The following is a 20,162-nucleotide window of genomic DNA, read 5'->3' on the forward strand; positions in this document are numbered from 1 at the left end:
CCACCAGACATGTATCTTTATCAAGATATCAGTAATTAGAGGTAAGAATGGATATCAGTAGTGTATACAAGCATGCATGTGATATCCTATGTAGGATATAAATAAGTGTTTCCTTTTTTCAGAAGTCTAAAGTGAAACGTTTGTACTTGTAAAGAGTGCCAAATCGGCGTAAGGAGACATATAGGCCATGAAATGCCCATCTGGGAATTTAAATATGCATATAGCCTCATATCCTATGTGACAAGGCTCATTAACCCCTTTCTGACATCGAGCTTAATAGTACGCCAAAGTCGGACACCCTCCCTTTGATGTGGGCTCTGGCGGTGAGGCCACATCTTTCTCGGCACATGTCAGCTGTTTTGAACAGCTGACATGTGCCCGAAACAACTGTGGTTGGAATTGCGAACCACCTGTAGCTATGAACCCGTTAAATGCCGCTGTCAAACACTGACAGCGGCATTTAAAATGCACTTCCAGCAATTGTGCTGGAAATCTGATCGCGGGTCACCCATTGGTTGGCATGACAACCAGCGGTCTCCTGGTCGGTGCTCATAGCAAGTAATTCAGCTACATACAGGCGTATTGATCACTGCCTGTATGTAGCAGAGCCGATCAGGTTATGGCAGCTTCTAGTCTCCCATGGAGACCATTGAAGCATGCCAAAAGGAAAAAAAAAGTTTTTTAAACTGTAAAAAAATATAAAAAGTCACCCTCCGTTAGGGTTGGCAGATTGCACTAAATAAAATAACTAATAAAGTGCAATCGCAACCCAGGGTCCAATGTTCAGAGGTGTTAAACTGCTGCTAGTGAGCAATGGCGGTGCACACAGCGAGCGAATGCTCGTACACAGAGTTAACGTAACTCAGTGTGAACAAAATGCAGAGTTCCAAGCTTTGTTACTCCACAGAGAGGACCAGTACAAACAAGTACTAGGTAATAAGTCCTGTTATCCATCACAGGACAAAGCATGTGGACTGAACCCGCTCTGCAACGGGACCATGTCAGAAGGAAATGGTAACGAAACAGGCCCTGAGTATGGAGCCCATACTATGGGTTGGACATACTCTGCAACCTTCAGATGCTAAGCCAAGAGCCTATTTGCTTCCACTGACGCTAGCTGCCCACCTACAAGTTCAGACCCAGGCTAGACGGATAAATAGCACATGCAGGCAAAGTGGTATAGTCTCCACACACATAACCACACATCAACAATAGTAGCGCACCCACATGCGCTGCTGGGGTTTTTTTTATACCTAAGGATCCACCCCCAAACACTTACGCCCAGTCGAGCGAGACATCGCACGTGGGCCAATCCAAGGCTGCCACCTCCCCCATGCAGCAAGCGTCCGACCACCAATGATCCAGAGTGGTAGGCTGTTCCTGTATAACACTGGGAACAAAGGCCTTGGCTGGAGAGCCTGCAGTAACTAACCGTATACCATGAGTTTGAGCTAGATGCTTGGACTGACGTCTATGCTGAGCAGCACCTGCCGTGGCTGAGCCCGAATGGGAGACCGCCGAGTCAGACAAGGCTTGGGACCTACCCCATGCAACAGGAGAATGCCGGCAACTAACACCCCACCAAAATAAAACAAAAAATCAAACATTAGCATATTTGGAATTGCCTAATCTATCAATAAAAAAGGATTAACCTAATAGCTAAATGGCGTAGTGAGAAAAAAATCAAAACGCCAGAATTATTTTTTTTTGTCGCTGCAACACTTCATTAAAATGCAAGATTGTATCCGCACCAAAATGGTATCATTAAAATCACCAACTCAGCAGGCAAAAAATAATCCCTCACCCAACCCGAGATCACAAAAATGGAGAACCTAGTAAAAGAGCAAAACAAAAAACAAGTGTGGATTGCAAAGTGCCAGAATTACATTATTTTGGTCACTGCGAAAATGCATTAAAATGCAATAATGGGTGATTAAAAGATCGTATCTGAACCAAAATGGTATCATTAAAAACATCAGCTCGGCACGGAAAAAATAAGTCCCCACCCAATCCGAGATCACGAAAAATGGAGACGCTACGGGTCTCAGAAAATAACACAATTTTTTTTTAACAAACTTTAGATTTTTTTTCACCACTTAAATAAAAAAGAACCTAGACATGTTTGGTGTTTATGAACTCATAATGAACTGGACAATCATAATGGCAGGCCAGTTTTAAGCATTTGGTGAACATGATAAAAAAAATCCAAAAAACTGTTGCAGAATTGCACTTTCTTTTGCAATTTCACCCCACTTGGAATTTTTTTTCCCAATTTTGAGTACACAATATTGCAAAACCAAAGATGTGGTTCAAAGTACAATTCGTCGCGCAAAAAACAAGTCCTCACATGGCCATATTGACAGAAAAATAAAAAAGTTATGTCTCTGTGAAGAGTGGGAGCGAAAAATAGAAACGCAAAAACGAAAAAGGGTTGCGTCATGAAGGGGTTAAAGTACATTTAAAATCAGTACATACTTGTGAGCAGCATACACTTTAGCAAGTCATATTCAGCTATAACATTAAAAATACCTTTGTTCTTCAGAACTGAGAGGACTTTTATTAAGCGGCAAATTGCAAAGTTACTTGTTTTTTTACAAACACTTTTGCAATTTTACCCATTTAGAAACTTGCGACAACACCTTTAATACTTTTACAAAATGCACGCAGCATTAATAACTGTAAATTCAAAATTTTACCAAACCTTCCAACACAAACCTCTGGGATGAAAGAGATATCAAGACACACATTAAAGACCAAGGAAATGAGAAGATTACATATTTATAGGTGCTAACTCTGTGGTGAGTAAGGTCATGTTTTATGCCTGTGATAAGCATTAGAAAAGGATAGCAAGCGCTAAGCTTTGATAGGATGTGATAATCAGTTTCAAGCTGTACTTAACAGTCACTCAGTAATCTATATATCCATAGAGAGATTTAATTAGAAATAAAGGTCATTATTGCATATATAACTCCGCATAAATGTCAACAGGATTAATAAATAATGCACTGAGTATGCAAAATATTGGATTTGGCTTGTTTTGGTGATAAAACTGTAGTTAATACACAGGCCATCTAATAAAACCTGTGTAATATCTATTGCATGCCAAGCATATTTGAGATATTATTTGTATGGTTTTACAGTTGTGGCCAAAAGTATTGAAACCCCTGCAATTCTGTCAGATAATACTCAGTTTCTTCCTGAAAATGATTGCAAACACAAATTCTTTGGTATTATTATCTTCATTTAATTTGTCTTAAATGAATAAACACAAAAGAAAATGAAGCAAAAAGAAAAACATTGATCATTTCACACAAAACTCCAAAAATGGGCCAGACAAAAGTATTGGCACCCTCAGCCTAATACTTGGTTGCACAACCTTTAGCCAAAATAACTGCGACCAACCGCTTCCGGTAACCATCAATGAGTTTCTTACAATGCTCTGCTGGAATTTTAGACCATTCTTCTTTGGCAAACTGCTCCAGGTCCCTGATATTTGAAGGGTGCCTTCTCCAAACTGCCACTTTTAGATCTCTCCACAGGTGTTCTATGGGATTCAGGTCTGGACTCATTGCTGGCCACCTTAGAAGTCTCCAGTGCTTTCTCTCAAACCATTTTCTAGTGCTTTTTGAAGTGTGTTTCGGGTCATTGTCCTGCTGGAAGACCCATGACCTCTGAGGGAGACCCAGCTTTCTCACACTGGGCCCTACATTATGCTGCAAAATTTGTTGGTAGTCTTCAGACTTCATAATGCCATGCACACGGTCAAGTAGTCCAGTGCCAGAGGCAGAAAAGCAACCCCAAAACATCAGGGAACCTCCTCCATGTTTGACTGTAGGGACCGTGTTCTTTTCTTTGAATGCCTCTTTTTTTCTCCTGTAAACTCTATGTTGATGCCTTTGCCCAAAAAGCTCTACTTTTGTCTCATCTGACCAGAGAACATTCTTCCAAAACATTTTAGGCTTTTTCAGGTAAGTTTTGGCAAACTCCAGCCTGGCTTTTTTATGTCTCGGGGTAAGAAGTGGGGTCTTCCTGGGTCTCCTACCATACAGTCCCTTTTCATTCAGACGCCGACGGATAGTACGGGTTAACACTGTTGTACCCTCGGACTGCAGGGCAGCTTGAACTTGTTTGGATATTAGTCGAGGTTCTTTATCCAACATCCGCACAATCTTGCGTTGAAATCTCTTGTCAATTTTTCTTTTCCGTCCACATCTAGGGAGGTTAGCCACAGTGCCACGGGCTTTAAACTTCTTGATGACACTGCGCATGGTAGACACAGGAACATTCAGGTCTTTGGAGATGGACTTGTAGCCTTGAGATTGCTCATGCTTCCTCACAATTTGGTTTCTCAAGTTCTCAGACAGTTCTTTGGTCTTCTTTCTTTTCTCCATGCTCAATGTGGTACACACAAGGACACAGGACAGAGGTTGAGTCAACTTTAATCCATGTCAACTGGCTGCAAGTGTGATTTAGTTATTGCCAACACCTGTTAGATGCCACAGGTAAGTTACAGGTGCTGTTAATTACACAAATTAGAGAAGCATCACATGATTTTTCGAACAGTGCCAATACTTTTGTCCACCCTCTTTTTTATGTTTGGTGTGGAATTATATCCAATTTAGCTTTAGGACAATTCTTTTTATGTTTTTTCATTTAAGACAAATTAAATGAAGATAATAATACCAAAGAATTTGTGTTTGCAATCATTTTCAGGAAGAAACTTAGTATTATCTGACAGAATTGCAGGGGTGTCAATACTTTTGGCCACAACTGTATATCTAGTATACAACACTGAAGGAAAAATATTTCAGAGGTGAAAACTTTTGCATTTATTTTTTAAGAATGAAGACCTGTTTGTGCATCCTATTTAGAAGTGTCTTACAAAACATAGGATCGCACTCGGACCAATGTTATTCTATGAGGCCATGCACATGTCAGGTTTTTTCTTCGGATAGAGTCTGTCCAAAGAAAACAAATTGCGGCATGCCCAAGAGTTTGATCTGATATTCGGACTGCTCTCAAATGATTTCCGAGTGCAGATCGCTTTCCGTGGACCGACAGAATGGAAAAGATGGAGACATTTTCTTCTTCATCTTCTTGTCATCCAAGAAAATCGGATCACACTATGATCAGACTCTGATCAGAGTTTAGTAAAAGGGTTATTTGCATAATTGATTCAATTTTGTCAGATGGCTAAAAAGCTCATCTACACCTAGTCTTAAAGGAAATCTGTCACTCCATTTTCGGCCTATAAGATGTGGCCACCGCCATCAGGGGCTTATCTACAGTATTCTGTAATGCTGTAGATAAGCCCCCAATGTAACCTGAAAGATAAGAAAAAAAAAGTTAGATTATACTCACCGGGGGCGGTGGGTGTTGCGGTCCGGTCCTCCCATATTCATACGATGACGTCCCCCTTCTTACTTCTGCCGCGGCTCTTGCGCAGGCGTACTTTCTCTGCCCTGTTAAGGGCAGAGTATAGTACTGCAGTGCGCAGGTGCCGGGAAAGATCAGAGAGGTCCCGCGCCTGCGTACTGCAGTACTTTACTCTGCCACGGCAGAGAAAGTACGCCTGCGCAGGACATGCGGCAGAAGTAAGAAGGAGGACATCATCTCTAGAAGATGGGAGGCACCGGACCGAAACACCCATCAGACCACACTGGATCCCCGGGTGAGTATAATCTAACTTGTTTTTCTTATCTTTCAGGTTACATTGGGGGTTTATCTACAGCATTACAGAATGCTGTAGATAAGCCCCTGATGGCGGTGGCCGCAGCTTATAAGCTGAAAATGGGGTGACAGATTCCCTTTATCCTTGGGTCAATATAAAGGCAGGATCTGACTACACACAGAGTCTGTTTGGTGTGTGAACTGAAGACAAAGATGGACTCTCTAAATTTTTGCTATTATGAGAAACAAGATGCCTTTTTAACAACCAACTTGCTTTTCCGACATCCCTAATTCTGTTTCAGCCTTGTAGCAATTTTCCACATTTATGAAACATTTCCTTGATGAACATTTCAGCTAATTTTATACTTTTTTACATATTTACCTGGAAAAATACTTAGATAATTCATTGTACAGAGTCATCTCCTCCACATCAGGAGACATGGAAATTTAAGGGAATTTTGACTCTAACCTAAACTTGAACATTCACAAAACATTTTAGAAAATGAGTATGTTGTCTTTAGTATGAGGAGAAATGTGTGCATGATTATATAATTTAAAAGTTCATCTAGTGTGTATGTAGAAATTAGCCCTTTGCGGAATATGCCATGTTGTGAAATAAAACTTTGTTACCGCACCTACTCTCTAATTATACAGGCAATAATACATGTCATTTTAAATAACATAGAGGCATTTCCCTTTTAGCATTTACATTTTCAGACAGCTTGCTATAAAGTACCATCTCTATATTCCACACTCTTGCTGTAAGTATAGAGAATTGGAAGGTAATTATGCAGTGCTGATTTCTATCAATTTATGAAAATGCCAGAAATGATTGACTCTGTATTACAATGCAGGTAATTGTGGGTTTCTTATTCAATTCTAGCCCACACCAGAACTTCTGGTCCTGCCTCACATGTTAGAAAGGTCACTCTGAATCTTAGTTTTAGAAGATCTGTCTTTCTTTTTCTTCTACTCAGTTTGAAATACATTAGTTTGCGGATCAGAACTAACAGGGAGGCATGCAGGTGGAGAGTAGAGGCCTGGCTTACAAAAGCTAATATATTTTGCATAATTTTCCCTCTACTGTAAACTGTAAGATTACGTTTCACAGAGAGAATAAGGGGTTACAATAAGCATGGACACCATGGTGAGAGCTTAATACTTTTACGCGAGAAAATTGGCGTAAAATGCTTTGAAAAGTTGCAAAAATTTAGCAACTTTTGGCATTTTCATGCCAGCTTAAAACAGCTCCCCCAAAGGCTAGGGCGGGAGAAGCCGTGGCTAGGTCAATCCATCAAATTCTGGAAAAGTGCTGACATTAATTATTCAAAAAATGCTACTACAGTCCTTGACTACAGCATTAGCATTTTTTTGAGAGGTACACACAACTGAGACGATGCACCGAATTCATTAGGAACCAATGCTCTTCCTAATGAATTTGGCGCATTCATGAAGACGTATGAAACATAAGTTTTAATGAATTGTCCCCTATATGTTTACTCTAAAATGCCATTATACACATTTGTAAATGTGTATAAACAATTACTGCTTATTTCCAATCAAACTGAAAAAAATATTAACTTTGCTTCATATTAGCAATAATGGCTCCCTAAAGTCTAATCCCATCCATGAACCAACATAATCTACTTTTCTGTGTCTGTAAGTATTCATCCCTATCTTCTCCTTTTTCCCACTGCAAGTTATCCCTTGCAACCAATGAATGAAGATAATCTTTCTGATCCACAAATATATTCATACACTTATAGGGCTCAGAACTTTCAGTTACCTAAACCAACATATACTCTTAATGAATAATATTCTTGCACATTTTTACTTTTATAGCAATGTGAACAAACTCATATTTTATTATGCTATAATGCTAGAGCCACAAGTTGTAGATTACAGAAATGCCAGGTGTTCATATGCTTTAATCATATACAGCATCTCACAAAAGTGAGTATTTTTGTAAATATTTTAATATACCTTTTCATGGGACAACACTGAAGATCTGACACTTTGATGTAATCTAAAGTTGTCAGTGTACAGCTTGTATAACAGTAAGTGTGTTGTACCCTCTAAATAACTCAACACACAGCCAGTAATGTCTAAACCGCTGGCAACAAAAGTGAGTACACCACTAAGTGAAAATGGACAAATTGTGCCCAATTAGCCATTTTCCTTCTTAGTGTCATGTGACATCATCCAGGTATGAATGGGGAGCAGGTATGCTAAATTTAGCGTTATTGCTCTAACACTCTCTCATACTGGTCACTGGAAATTCAACATGGCACCTCATAGCAAAGAACTCTCTGAGGAACTGAAAAAAAGAATTGTTGCTCTACATAAAGATGGCCTAGGCTATACAATAAGAAGATTACCAACACCCTGAAACTGGGCTGCAGCACAGTGGCCAAGACCATACACTGATCAAATTAGTCTGCATTCCTGTCATCACAGAAGAAAGCCTCTTCTAAAGATGATGCACAAGCAAGCCCACAAAAACCTTTGATGAAGACAAGCAGACTAAGAACATGGATTACTCAAACCATGTACTGCGTTCTGATGAGACCAAGATTAGCTTATTTGGCTCAGATAGTGTCAAGCGTGTATGGCAGCAACCAGGTGATGAGGTGTGTCTTGCCTACAGTCAAGAATGGTGGTGGGAGTATCTTGGTTTGAGGCTACATGAGTGCTGCTGGCTGTGGCGAGCTACAGTTGACGGAAAGGAAACATGAATGCTAACATGTACTGTGACATACTGAAGCAGAGCATGATCTCCTCCCTTCAGAAACTGGTCCGCAGGGCAATATTCAAACATGATGACTCCAAAAACACACCAACAAAACAACCACTGCCTTGCTAAAGAAACTAAGTGTAAAGCTGCTGGACTGGCTAAGCATGTTTCCAGACCTAAACCTTTTTGAGCATATGTGGGGAATCCTCAAATAGAAGATGGAGGAGCGCAAGGTCTCCAGCATCCACCAGCGCGGTGATGTCATCATAGAGGAGTGGAAGAGGATTCTAGGGGCAACCTATGAAGCTCTAGTGAACTGCATGCTCAAAAGAGTTAAGGCAGTGCTTGAAAAGAATGGTGGCCACAAAAAATAATGACACTTTAAGCACAATTTTGCCATTTTTACTTAGGGGTGTACTTACTTTTGTTGCCAGCGGGTTAGACATTAATGGCAATGTGTTGAGTTATTTAAAGGGCACACCAAATGTACACTGTTACACAAGTTGTCCACTGACTACTTTACACTGTATCAAATTGTCATACCTTCAGTGTTGTTTCATGAAATGACAGAATAAAATATTTACCGTACAAAATATAAGAGGTGTATTCACTTTTGTGAGATGCTATATATGAGAAGTAGGGAGTACATACTGCTTCACAATACAAACAGCAGCTCCTTTTTGAATGTAGGATTAATAGCAGCCAAGACATACAGTAATGGCGTTTTCTAAGAATAATATTTTTCTCTAATTAGATACGCAAATGAGCCCAAAAGTGAGCCCCCTTCATAGATAAGTCACATGCTAAAAAATGAAGGAGGAGCATGAGATCACACTAATAGAGATCATATCAACTATACTTTTAAGTTCTAAATTTTTATATCATGAACACATTTAAAGATCCCCTAATTTCCACAGAGGCACTGTACACACCAAGATCTTAGTAAATTGTTGCTAGGCAGTTTATATGTAAATATATATATATATTTTCTTTTATGATTAGAGTAATTTAACCACTATTTTCCAACTCTAGAGGCTGCGTAAAAACTGGTACTTTCAGCCCATTTGACATTGCTATTGTGTCATGTACATATTTATCAATTTGAGACCAGTATCTCCTGAGTTGCAGATTATTAAAGAGTAGGTTGAAGAACAATATCTTGGGGGTCCAAGTAGTGGTCTATGTTATAAAAAGACCTATGAAAATATATAGTTGAGTGGCTTGCTTTCCACATTTCGAAGGAGAAACCGACTTAGATGTCTTCAAAGTCAAGGTCTCTGCTTATCAAGTTACATCTGCAATAATGGGCAGGTGTAATTGGTTTGGTGACAAAAAAAATAAAATGAGACCTTACAATAGAGAGATAGGTTCATGTTTGAAGATCGGGAAATTAAAAAGATTAGGCATTACATTATTAAACTGGGTTTCCAGGGCATGTTAGATCAGTGCAAAATATTGGATTTAGTTCTTTCTTAAAAGCTTAGAATGTTTTTCTACACTCATTTCAGCATATCTACCCCAGAAACAAAAGCCGCCACAGTGGAGAATTAACTTTCAACCTTTTAAGGTTGTCATTATTGACATGTGGTAACAATAGGGTATGCAGTTGCTGAGAACAACTTACAAACAGCACTCCAAATGAAAAGGGCTTACATAAGTGCATAGAGGATATTTGCAGAAAATTAGTACAGTCAATGGCTACCCTAAACAAAATTATTGTGAACACGGGGTCATGCAACAGATTGGAATTAGATATATTACAAGATATACATTCTATATTAGATATCTACATTAATTGATATTATTCCCAGAAAATGTGAGCTTTTGTACTGGCTGTGGAAATGTACTGTATGATGATGAGGGTTGGTTCTGCTATGGGAAGTAAAGCAATAAGTAACCCAGCGGATTGTCAGGTCACACAACATGCTGGTCTATGTAATCTGTGCATTCTAATATAAGAAAGAGCTTTTGTATGGACATGTTTGGATTACAAGCTAAAAGTAAAATACACACGTGGTCAAAATTGTTGGTACCCCTCGTTTAATGACAGAAAAACCCACAATGGTGACAGAAATAACTTGAATCTGACAAAAGTAATAATAAATCGAAAATCTATGAAAATGAACAAATGAAAGTCAGACATTACTTTTCAACCATGCTTCCACAGAAATTTTAAAAAAATAGGCCTGGTCAGAAATGATGGTACCTTTAACTTAATATTTTGATGCACAACCTTTTGAGGCAATCACTGCAATCAAACGATTCGTGTAACTGTCAATGAGAATTCTGCACCTCCCGATATGTATTTTGGCCCATTCCTCAAGAGCAAACTGCTCTAGTTGTCTTGTGTTTGAAGGTTGCCTTTTCCAGACAGAATGTTTCAGCTCTTTCCAAAGATGCTCAATAGGATTTAGGTCAGGGCTCATAGAAGGCCACTTCAGAATAGTCCAATGTTTTCCTCTTAGCCATTCTTGGGTGTTTTTAGCTGTGTGTTTTGGGTCATTATGCTGCTGCAAGACCCATGACCTGCAACTGAGATCAAGTTTTCTGACACTGGGCAGCACATTTCTCTCTAGAATCCCTTGATAGTCTTGAGATTGCATTGTAACCTGCACAGATTCTAGACACCCTGTGCCAGATATGTAAGGAAGGTGACCTGACGGACGGACGGACTTGTCAGAATAGAGAAAGGAAGGTTTGCACAGTTTAGACAGGTGTCAGTTACTACAGTGGGAAAATAGCTGAGAAAGTGTAGTGGACGTGCAGTACCTTGGGTTGACCATTAGAGGGCAGGGAGGAGTGTGAGTAAAGGACTTGACATCAGCTTAGGGCTTAGGAAACCGTTGGTCATGGGGGGCGGAGTTACAGGGAACCGGGAATGATATAAATTTGACAGGATGGTTCCAGAAAGTTCCAGTCCCCAGGGGGAGCTCAAGTGACAGGAAGACTATGACAGTTTGTGCACTGTGAGGAAAACCAAACCAGGGGGACTGAGGAGAGAGGAAGTCAGGGGGGTGGTCCTGACACAAGAGTACCGCAGTATAAATGAGACACTGATGTAACGCAAACTGTATGGAAAAAGAGACGACTGATCAGTAAAAGTACTGTTGGCTTACGGGCCTAGGGCGGCCACAGTGGCAAATCTGACAGGAGCGTCAAAGAGTGAAGAGGGGACGGTGCGTATATGTACGTCCCCGGTGTAAAGTACGGTGTGCGAGAAGCGGCCCTGGAAACGGAGGGCCGATAAGGGAAGTGAAGTGAATTGGTGAACTGAAGTGTGGTGTACTTCCGAGGCCGTCAGGCGGACGGCAAGCGAATAAACTTGGACCTGTTGTACCCGACACTTGCCTCCATCGTGTCTCTGTTACGTCTCTGCGCGGTAAGAGAAGGACCACCCCCCAGTCCGGCCCACCCACCCTACAGATGCAGCAAATCAGCCCCAGAACATAACAGAGCCTCCTCCATGTTTCACTGTAGGGACAGTGTTCTTTTCTTGATATGTTTCATTTTTCCATTTGTGAACATAGAGCTTATGTGCCTAGCCAAAAAGTTTCATTTTTGTCTCATCTGTCCACAGGACATTCTCCCAGAAACTTTGTGGCTTGTCAATATGTAGTTTGGCAAATGCCAGTCTGGCTCTTTTATGATTTTTTTTCAACAATGGTGTCCTCCTTGGTCATCTCCCATGAAGTCCACTTTGGCTCATACAAAGATGGATGGTGCGATCTGACACTGATGTTCCTTGAGCTTGAAATTCACCTTTAATCTGTTTAGAAGTTTTTCTGGCCTCTTTTGTTACCATTCGTATTATCCGTCTCTTTGATTTGTCATCAATTTTCCTCCTGCGGCCACATCCATGGAGGTTGGCTACGGTCCCATGGAGCTTAAATTTCTGAATAATATTTGCAACTGTAGTCACAGGAACATCAAGCTGCTTGGAGATGGTCTTATACCTTTTACCTTTAACATGTTTGTCTATAAGTTTCTTTCTAATTTCCCGAGACACCTCTTTCCTTCGCTTCCTCTGGTCCATGTTGAGTGTGATACACATCATGTCACCAAACAGCACAGTATCTGTAGCCCTCTATACAGGCCCACTCACTGTTTCCAAGATTGTAGACACCTTTAAGGCTAATTAGTGGACAAACCTTGATTTAACATGTCCCTTTTGTCACATTATTTTCAGGGCTACCATCATTTCTTTCCAGGCCTATTTCATAAGTTTTATTTTTTTACAAATTCTGTGGAAGCATGGTTGAAAAGCAACATCTGACTTTCATTTGTTCATTTTCATAGATTTTTGGTTTATTATTGCTCTTGTCAGATTCAAGTTATATCCGTGACCATAGTGGGTTTTTCTGTCATTAAACGAGGGGTACCAACAAATTTGACGACATGTGTATTGCTATCTGTTTATCACAACAAAAAGAACAAGGCTATAATGATTTCCTGAATATTTCTTGCCATGAAACACAACTTAGTTAACAAAGTCCATTATGGTTTTCACAATGCAGATGTTGGTAGAATTAATGCATTTTTCTTATTTTCTTTTTTACTCCTTGGATGCTAGTCATATTGCATTCCAGCAAATTGCTTAGTGTGCCTGGAACTGATCCTCTCAGGGGAAAATGAAAAATGTGTCCATATTGTTTTCATTTTATCTGTGTAATCCACAAATGAAAGGAGAAGTCTATAGGGATTTAAAAGCTCTGTTCTTCATCTCTGAACTATTAGGTTGGTCCAATTAAAGGTTTCTCCATGTACAGTCAACATGATCTACTTTGTGAAGGATTGTGCTAAACAAGCTCTAGAACAGATGCCAAGGATCACAATCAATTTTGCTGTTACATGCATTCCTGAGATCCTCTTCCTTGTAGAGCACCTTTATGTCACTACACATAAAAGTGTATGTGTGCAGCATGCATACGGAAAAATATGTCATCATAAGCAGCTGTCTGCAGTGTGCTATAAACTGGCCAATAATCAGTTCTAACCACATAATATAGCCACTTCCATCAAGCTTCATCTTTATGCTTTATGTCGCAGCCAATCAGACTTATTTGTAGAAATGTTCAGAAATAACACAATTTGCAGAGAAACTGCAATCAACTGCACACTTCAAGTAGAGTTCGAGTATTGTTAGTAAATGCATAAACCATGAATCTCAAGTAAAAATGGAAAACCATAAAGCAATCATCAGAAACATATTATTGTGATTCTGACTTTTATGTTGTCTTTTCAATCCAATGTATGTTCTTTCTTAAATGTAAGGTCGACCACTTAACCAATACAATAAAAAGATCTTGTTTACCCCATTTGTGCACACACAGAGGACACACTTTTATAATATAAAGAAACCATACATATTTAATTCATACATATACACAAAACTTGGTGATTTCAGTTTTCTAATGTACGGTGCTTTGTTTCTATTTTTCACCATTTTTAGATCACCTTTCTAATGTCAAAAACCATTACTGATTACATCAAATGGTTGAAACTCAATCCAAGACTGGCAGGGGGATCTGACGTTGACCACATCAGAGCGCCGTTGGTTGAATGCTCACTTCAGATGAAGGCTACCTCTCCTCATTCCCCTACACACATTTACGCTCAGTGGATTGCTTGGGTTCTGAATAGGGAACGGTGGAAGTCGCTGACAGACACCGATGGTAACAGCTCATCTACCGTAGGATCAGATCTCCCATAATCATAAGATTGCCTAGATTACATACAATTGTAATAAACATCTCCTCTGTGAGAAATATTTGGTTTGCATAGTTTTTTAAAGGGGTTCCTCCCTTCGGTAAATGTGACATCCAGTCAGTGAGTTCAGAGGCTTTGAGTGATTTGTTCCATCTACATGTTCTCTGATTTTCTAGTGAGCTGTTGCCATTACATGACCAGTATAGTCAATATCAGACAAAAGGCACAGTACTGAGACTCGTCAATGGGCCCAGGTAGGGTGAGTACACAATTTTTTATTTCTTTATAATATCCTGCAGCCAGGGACCAATATTTACTGACAGAGAACCCATTTAACATTTAGATGTAAAGAGGAATGGTTTCATTCACCGACAATATGTAGAAATCTTTAATACGGTGAGATAAAATAAAATATATTACAATGTGCCACAATATCCTTAAAAAATGTATTTTATTTACATAAACCAAGGAACCTCTTTTAAAGTAAATCTTCAATCTGATATTGCAGTTCTATGTAAAACCAGCACATTATAGCTACAGGTCCATACTCTGATTAGCAAAATAGAACAACTTTATCTTGTTATGGTCTGGCTACGAGGAGCAAAGACGTGTAGCTGTATTATGTTCGGACAGCATATTTCTGGACAGTTCTGCTTCAAAGGGACTGTCAGCACTAAATGACTGTTCAAACCAGGCATAGATGCTCGGTGCACCCTTGGTGTGGCCGAGTAGTTCAGTGCACGTTTACTACTATTACATCTGCTTGATTTCCATTTATTTCCACCCCTCTTCATCTTCTGTGAAACCAGGGCTGTCAATCAAGGAAGTGGAGATAAATGCAAAATAATTAAATGGGAAGGTGCACTGAAATGTTCGATCACTCCAAGAGTGCACTGAGTGACTATTCTTGGTTTAATCAGTCATTTTGTGCTGACAGATACCCTTAAAGTAGTTTGAAATCAGGAATTAACACACTGGGTGGGACATGCTGCCCCATTAACTTTTCAAACAGAAAACAATTAATTAACAATGGCAATTGTTCCATATAAAAATTATATTTATAAGGTTGAAATCATTAGGCCTATTATACATAAATATTAACCTAGTTATTGGGTATAATAATAATAATAATAATAATAATAATAATAATAATAATATGTCTTACTGTGCCCTAATAAATGCAGTGCTAGTCAAAAGAGGTGACCTTTGTATCCCTCATTTCCTCTTGCTAAAACATAAGGATTTCCAAAGGATCTCTCCAGCGTGGCATGGTGTTCTGACCAAATAAGTTATCTATGTCTAATTATTTGATACTAGGCAAAATATGACATACCATATATACTTAAAAAAAACTGGGTAAGCTTATTAATTTGAGTATAAGCCAGGTATGCATTGTCCCCTCATCCCTGTCCTGGTATGAATAGCTCCCCCGTCCTTGTCCTTGTATGAATGGCTCCTCATCCCTGACCTAGTATCCATGGATCTCCATCCCTGTCCTGGTATGCATGGTTACCCTGTAGCTGTCCTTTTATCCATGGCTCCTTAATCCCTATCCTTGTGTGCATGGCTTCCCCATCGCTGTCCTGGTATGCATAGCACCCCTTCCCTATCCCTGTATGCATGGCTCCTTATCCCCTATCTTTGTGTGAATGGCTCCCCCATCACTGTCCTGGTATGCATGGCTCACCAGTTCCTATCCTTGTATGCTTGGCTCCTTATCCCCTATTCTTGTATGCATGGCTCCCCCCATCGCTGTCCTGGTATGCATGGCTCACCCGTCCCTGTCGTTGTATGCATGGCTCCTTATCTCCTGTCCTTGTATGCATGTTTCCTATAAAAACAAACAAACATTCTATTACCTTGCCTGCGCGCCCTCGATGAATCCTGTTCCGGTGCCAGCAGCTCTTCCTGTCGAGCGATCACGTGGCCCCGCTCATTAAAGTAATGAATATTCACTCCACACCTATGAGAGTGGAGAGGTATGAATATTCATTACCTTTATGAGTGAGCCACGTGATCGCTCGGCCGGAAATGCTGCTGGCACCGGAAACAACGAGATGCAGCGAAGGCACCCAGGAAGGTGAGTAGGATGTCTTCTGGAAGCCGGCGGCTGTGGTTGTCACTGTGCATGCTATAAGAGAAATTAATATTCATTTCTCTTTAGCAGCAGGCACAGTTACAGCCGCAGCCACTGGTCCAGCCTCCTGTGACCCACTGCTCTGCCACTCCCCAGCCGGTTCTCTGGGACAATTGACTCATGTATAAGCCGAGGGGGGTGTTTTCTGCACACACAAAAATGTGCTGAAAAACTCAGCTTATACACAAGTATATACGGTAAAATCAATGTATCAAAATGTGTCAATGTAACAACAAAAACAGACTGCAGATTTCTATTTTTCAGGGCAGAGTTGAAAATTAAAAAGTGTTCTCATCAGTGGGTATGGACATTCTTGGCACTTTTTATTAGAACAGTTCTTAGGCATGAAGACTATTGCAATTCTTAAATAATTTTCTTAACCCTCTTGCAACAATTACAATAAAGAAATAAATCTTGGTTATATATAGAGTATTTCCTTAGCACTTTTGTGCCTCACTAGTAAATTTTGAAAAGGGTCTAGAAAAAATGAAATGGCTTAGGGAAAGAGGCCTGACTTCAAATACATTAGACTGCACCAAAATAATGCCAGTAAATTGATACATAAATTTGGTCTAAGACCGAACCAAGATGCGGTGGAAGGAAATAAAAGTGGCTAACCTGTCTAGCAACGTATGCCTAATTAATGACACAGCGCGATGATTTTGTACATCTTCTGCCTGTCTGGTCTTAATTTCAGCTAGGTTTAAGACAGTAATAATATTTCAGTTTGTTAAATTTCTAAACCTTCTACCGTTTTTCAAAGTGGAAAAAAGAGCAGTAAAACAATGAGAAAATCAATGGCACTGGTACCACTGAATGTTTTTTAGTACATGGCTATGGCTGCTAGCTGGGCTCATGCAGGAATGGTACATTTAAAATATTGGAATGAAAATCTACAAAACTCAGAATGGTTTAAAGAGGAATGAATGAACTTGTCTTGTGAAATGGACTCTACTGGTAACACTGGCAGCTGGAAATATTACATTTGGAAATACTCCCATAAAGAGCTGCAAGCGGTTTACACACAAGTGAATGAAGATAAATTCCTTTATCCATGTTGCATTGTAATAGATAACACACTAAGTCATGCTTTCCATAGAGACCCTCTTTGACTTTACAAATAAAAGTGATTACTTCTTTCCATCTTTGTGGAAAGTTCATGTGGGTAACTACATCGCATGGGAAGCAATCTGGAGTGGCCTCTGGCCCAACACATCTGCTGTCTGTGACATATTGCTCCAATTAGCTGTTAAGGAAAGGGTCTTTACAGACAGCACACTCACCTCGACTCAGTCCGTCAGGTCCCCGTAGGATTCTGCATTCTTCTATTTGACCAAATGGAGAAAACATCACCCTGATATCGTTCTCGTTACACTTCTTCGAAACCATGCCTATGAACAATTTTCTGTCTTCCACAGCTAGAAGATAAAAATAATGAATGAGCAAAGGCCATTTCATCTTTTTATTCCTGTGATCAATGCTTCATTACCACATCAAAACCAGCTGCGATCATGTGAGTCTTTCTTTGTGCTTTCACAGGTCCCAGGAAGGCAAATGCTTACTCTTTATTTCTCATTTATTTCTTCCTTTTTTCTTTCTTTCTTTTTTTTTTTTTTTGCTGTGATGCTACTACAGCTCACAGCATGATAAGAAGCTGCTGCTCATCCAGATACATTCATTCCACTCACTTAAACACACTGGGCGAAAAGTTACATTTCATGTCTATGGGTTACACTGCATTTTAGTAAATCTTAGAAATAGCTGAACAGCAGTAGCAATCAAATGCCCATGAATAAATGGTAAACTTTCCAACTCTATAATTTTCACCCAGGTCTTCATTTTAAACACAGTGGTTGACTATATCAGGGGGGTCATGCTACAGATGTACAAATAACATTTCAAAGTCCATTATGGGGTAACTCCATAGAATTCAGAATTGTGCACAATAAACAAAATACATTCGATTCTGCGTTAAAGAGTATCTAAGACCAAAATGGACTTTTCTTTGATTTTATACACATTATAAATATATACTTACATTATAAGGTTACTGTTTTTATGTTACTCATACTCTAAATCTGAATGTCATCTTTGAAGCTAATCAAAATGTCTGCTCACGAGCTTGCATTATGGGTTCAATTTCCTAATAATACATAACTTAACCTCCACTCTAAGCTAAAAGTTGACAGGTATTCTCTTTGCTTCTGTGCAACAGTACCGTAAATGTAATTGGTTAAAAATATCCTTGAAGCTTAAATCTTTAGACTCATTAAATTGATAGGTAGATGCAATCACTCCTAAATTAATACGTAAGTAGCCTCTTCAGAGAGGGAAAAAACAAGAACTCTAGTGCCAACGTTTGGAAGTGGCAATTCTAAAAGTCAAAATCGACCCTTTACATAGCTTTGCCACATGAATTAGGATTTAGAAGCCAAATCAGAAACTGCATTTGCAGACACATTTTGGGTTGGCTTCTTATCCTTAGTCATGTGGCAAGGCCCTTTAAAGGGTTGATATTGATTTTTAGGATTGCTATTAGTGATGAGCGAACATGTATTATCCGAGTATCTTGGCGTGCTCGTATATTATGTTAAAGTCCTTATGGCTGTTAGACAGCCACAGCACATGTGGGGGTTGCCTGTTCGTTAGGGAAGTCTTACTTCAGTCTGGCATATGCCACGGAGGCAAAGGCCACTTGTCAGACACTATTGATTCATAAAGACCCACACACCTCTTCATGAATCAGGAGTAGAGTTGCGCAAATTTTTCAAAATTCGGTTCCGATTATGATCGGTGGCGAATTTTGCATGTGCAATATTCGCCGAGCACAGTCGAACGTCATTGGAGTCAATGGGAGTGGAAATGACCAAATATGTTCGGAATCAATTGTCAAACATAAATTTGGCACGAATAGGGTACCAATATGGGACGAATATGGCAAATTCAGATTTGGCGATATATTGCGAACATATTCGCTCAACTCTAATCAGGGGCCTCTTACTCCACCATGAGGAAATTGACCGTCTTGACAAATCAGAGCCTCTATTTTCTTATGATACTGCATTATTTTCTATTTTTCTCCATTGAGATATTAGGGAAGGTCTCTATCCAATCCAGCACATAGCGATAGCCTTCATTCCCGTAAAGAGTGCTTCTCTTAGGAAAATTCTATCAACATGAGACCATAATTGTTCATCTAAAGATTCCGAACACACATATCTCAGCTCTGTAATCTAATCTATAGGAGCCTCCATCACTCTTGTTTTCAACCTCAGACCGAAATGTCTGAATCTCAGAACAGTCCCATAACTTGCAGCCATGAGTTTACCCAACTGCCGAGACTTTACTTAAACACATAAATATTAAAGCGTTGTAGATAATATCACCAAAAATAAGACAATGTGTCTAAAAACATGAATGGCAAATAATTTGTTTCAATTAGAGTACAGTTAAGTTACATCTCTTAATAATCTCTTTTGTACAAATTTCTAGAGATTTCCTCTTTCAATATGTGACACATCAATGTGTCAGGAAACAGAGGATGGAAAACTCGTCTTTCATCAATGTCATTATTCCCACTGCTCAACATGATAACTTAGCAAACGCAAATCTCCTGAAATCTATTGAAGTTAGAATTTGCACTAGGCTGTGATTTGTGCTTTCTTTATCAATACTAGTACACGAAGCCCGATACTACCAGTCATCATATTAATGCTTACATTGTAATTCTTACTATCCTTAACGAACATATTTCTTGCCCAGACTCTACTTTACATTGAAATATTTGCTGAGTATTGTTATAACTAGAGACGAGCCCCGGGAAATACTCATTGATTTAGCAAAGATTTACTGTTTTCTTCTATGACCAAAGGAAAAGCTTTTTCGTTTTAATTGCAGCCATTCTCTTTAGCAGTG

The 20,162-nt window shown here is 39.5% G+C and overlaps 1 protein-coding gene across 28 annotated transcripts in view; it reads right to left on the reverse strand.

The window, feature by feature from the left end:
• CELF2 (CUGBP Elav-like family member 2) overlaps positions 1–20,162 on the reverse strand; it is a 654,777-nt gene that overhangs the window by 130,179 nt on the left and 504,436 nt on the right. For all 28 annotated transcript variants that reach the window (XM_073589015.1, XM_073589012.1, XM_073589008.1 and 25 more), the window contains one exon: positions 17,531–17,665. In XM_073589015.1, coding sequence (XP_073445116.1) covers positions 17,531–17,665 — 135 coding nt within the window. The remainder of the gene's footprint in view (positions 1–17,530; positions 17,666–20,162) is intronic.

The sequence above is a fragment of the Dendrobates tinctorius genome, unplaced genomic scaffold (assembly GCF_039654945.1).
Source record: "Dendrobates tinctorius isolate UK_male_01 unplaced genomic scaffold, ASM3965494v1 ptg000105l, whole genome shotgun sequence".
Classification (NCBI taxonomy): Eukaryota; Metazoa; Chordata; class Amphibia; order Anura; family Dendrobatidae; genus Dendrobates; species Dendrobates tinctorius.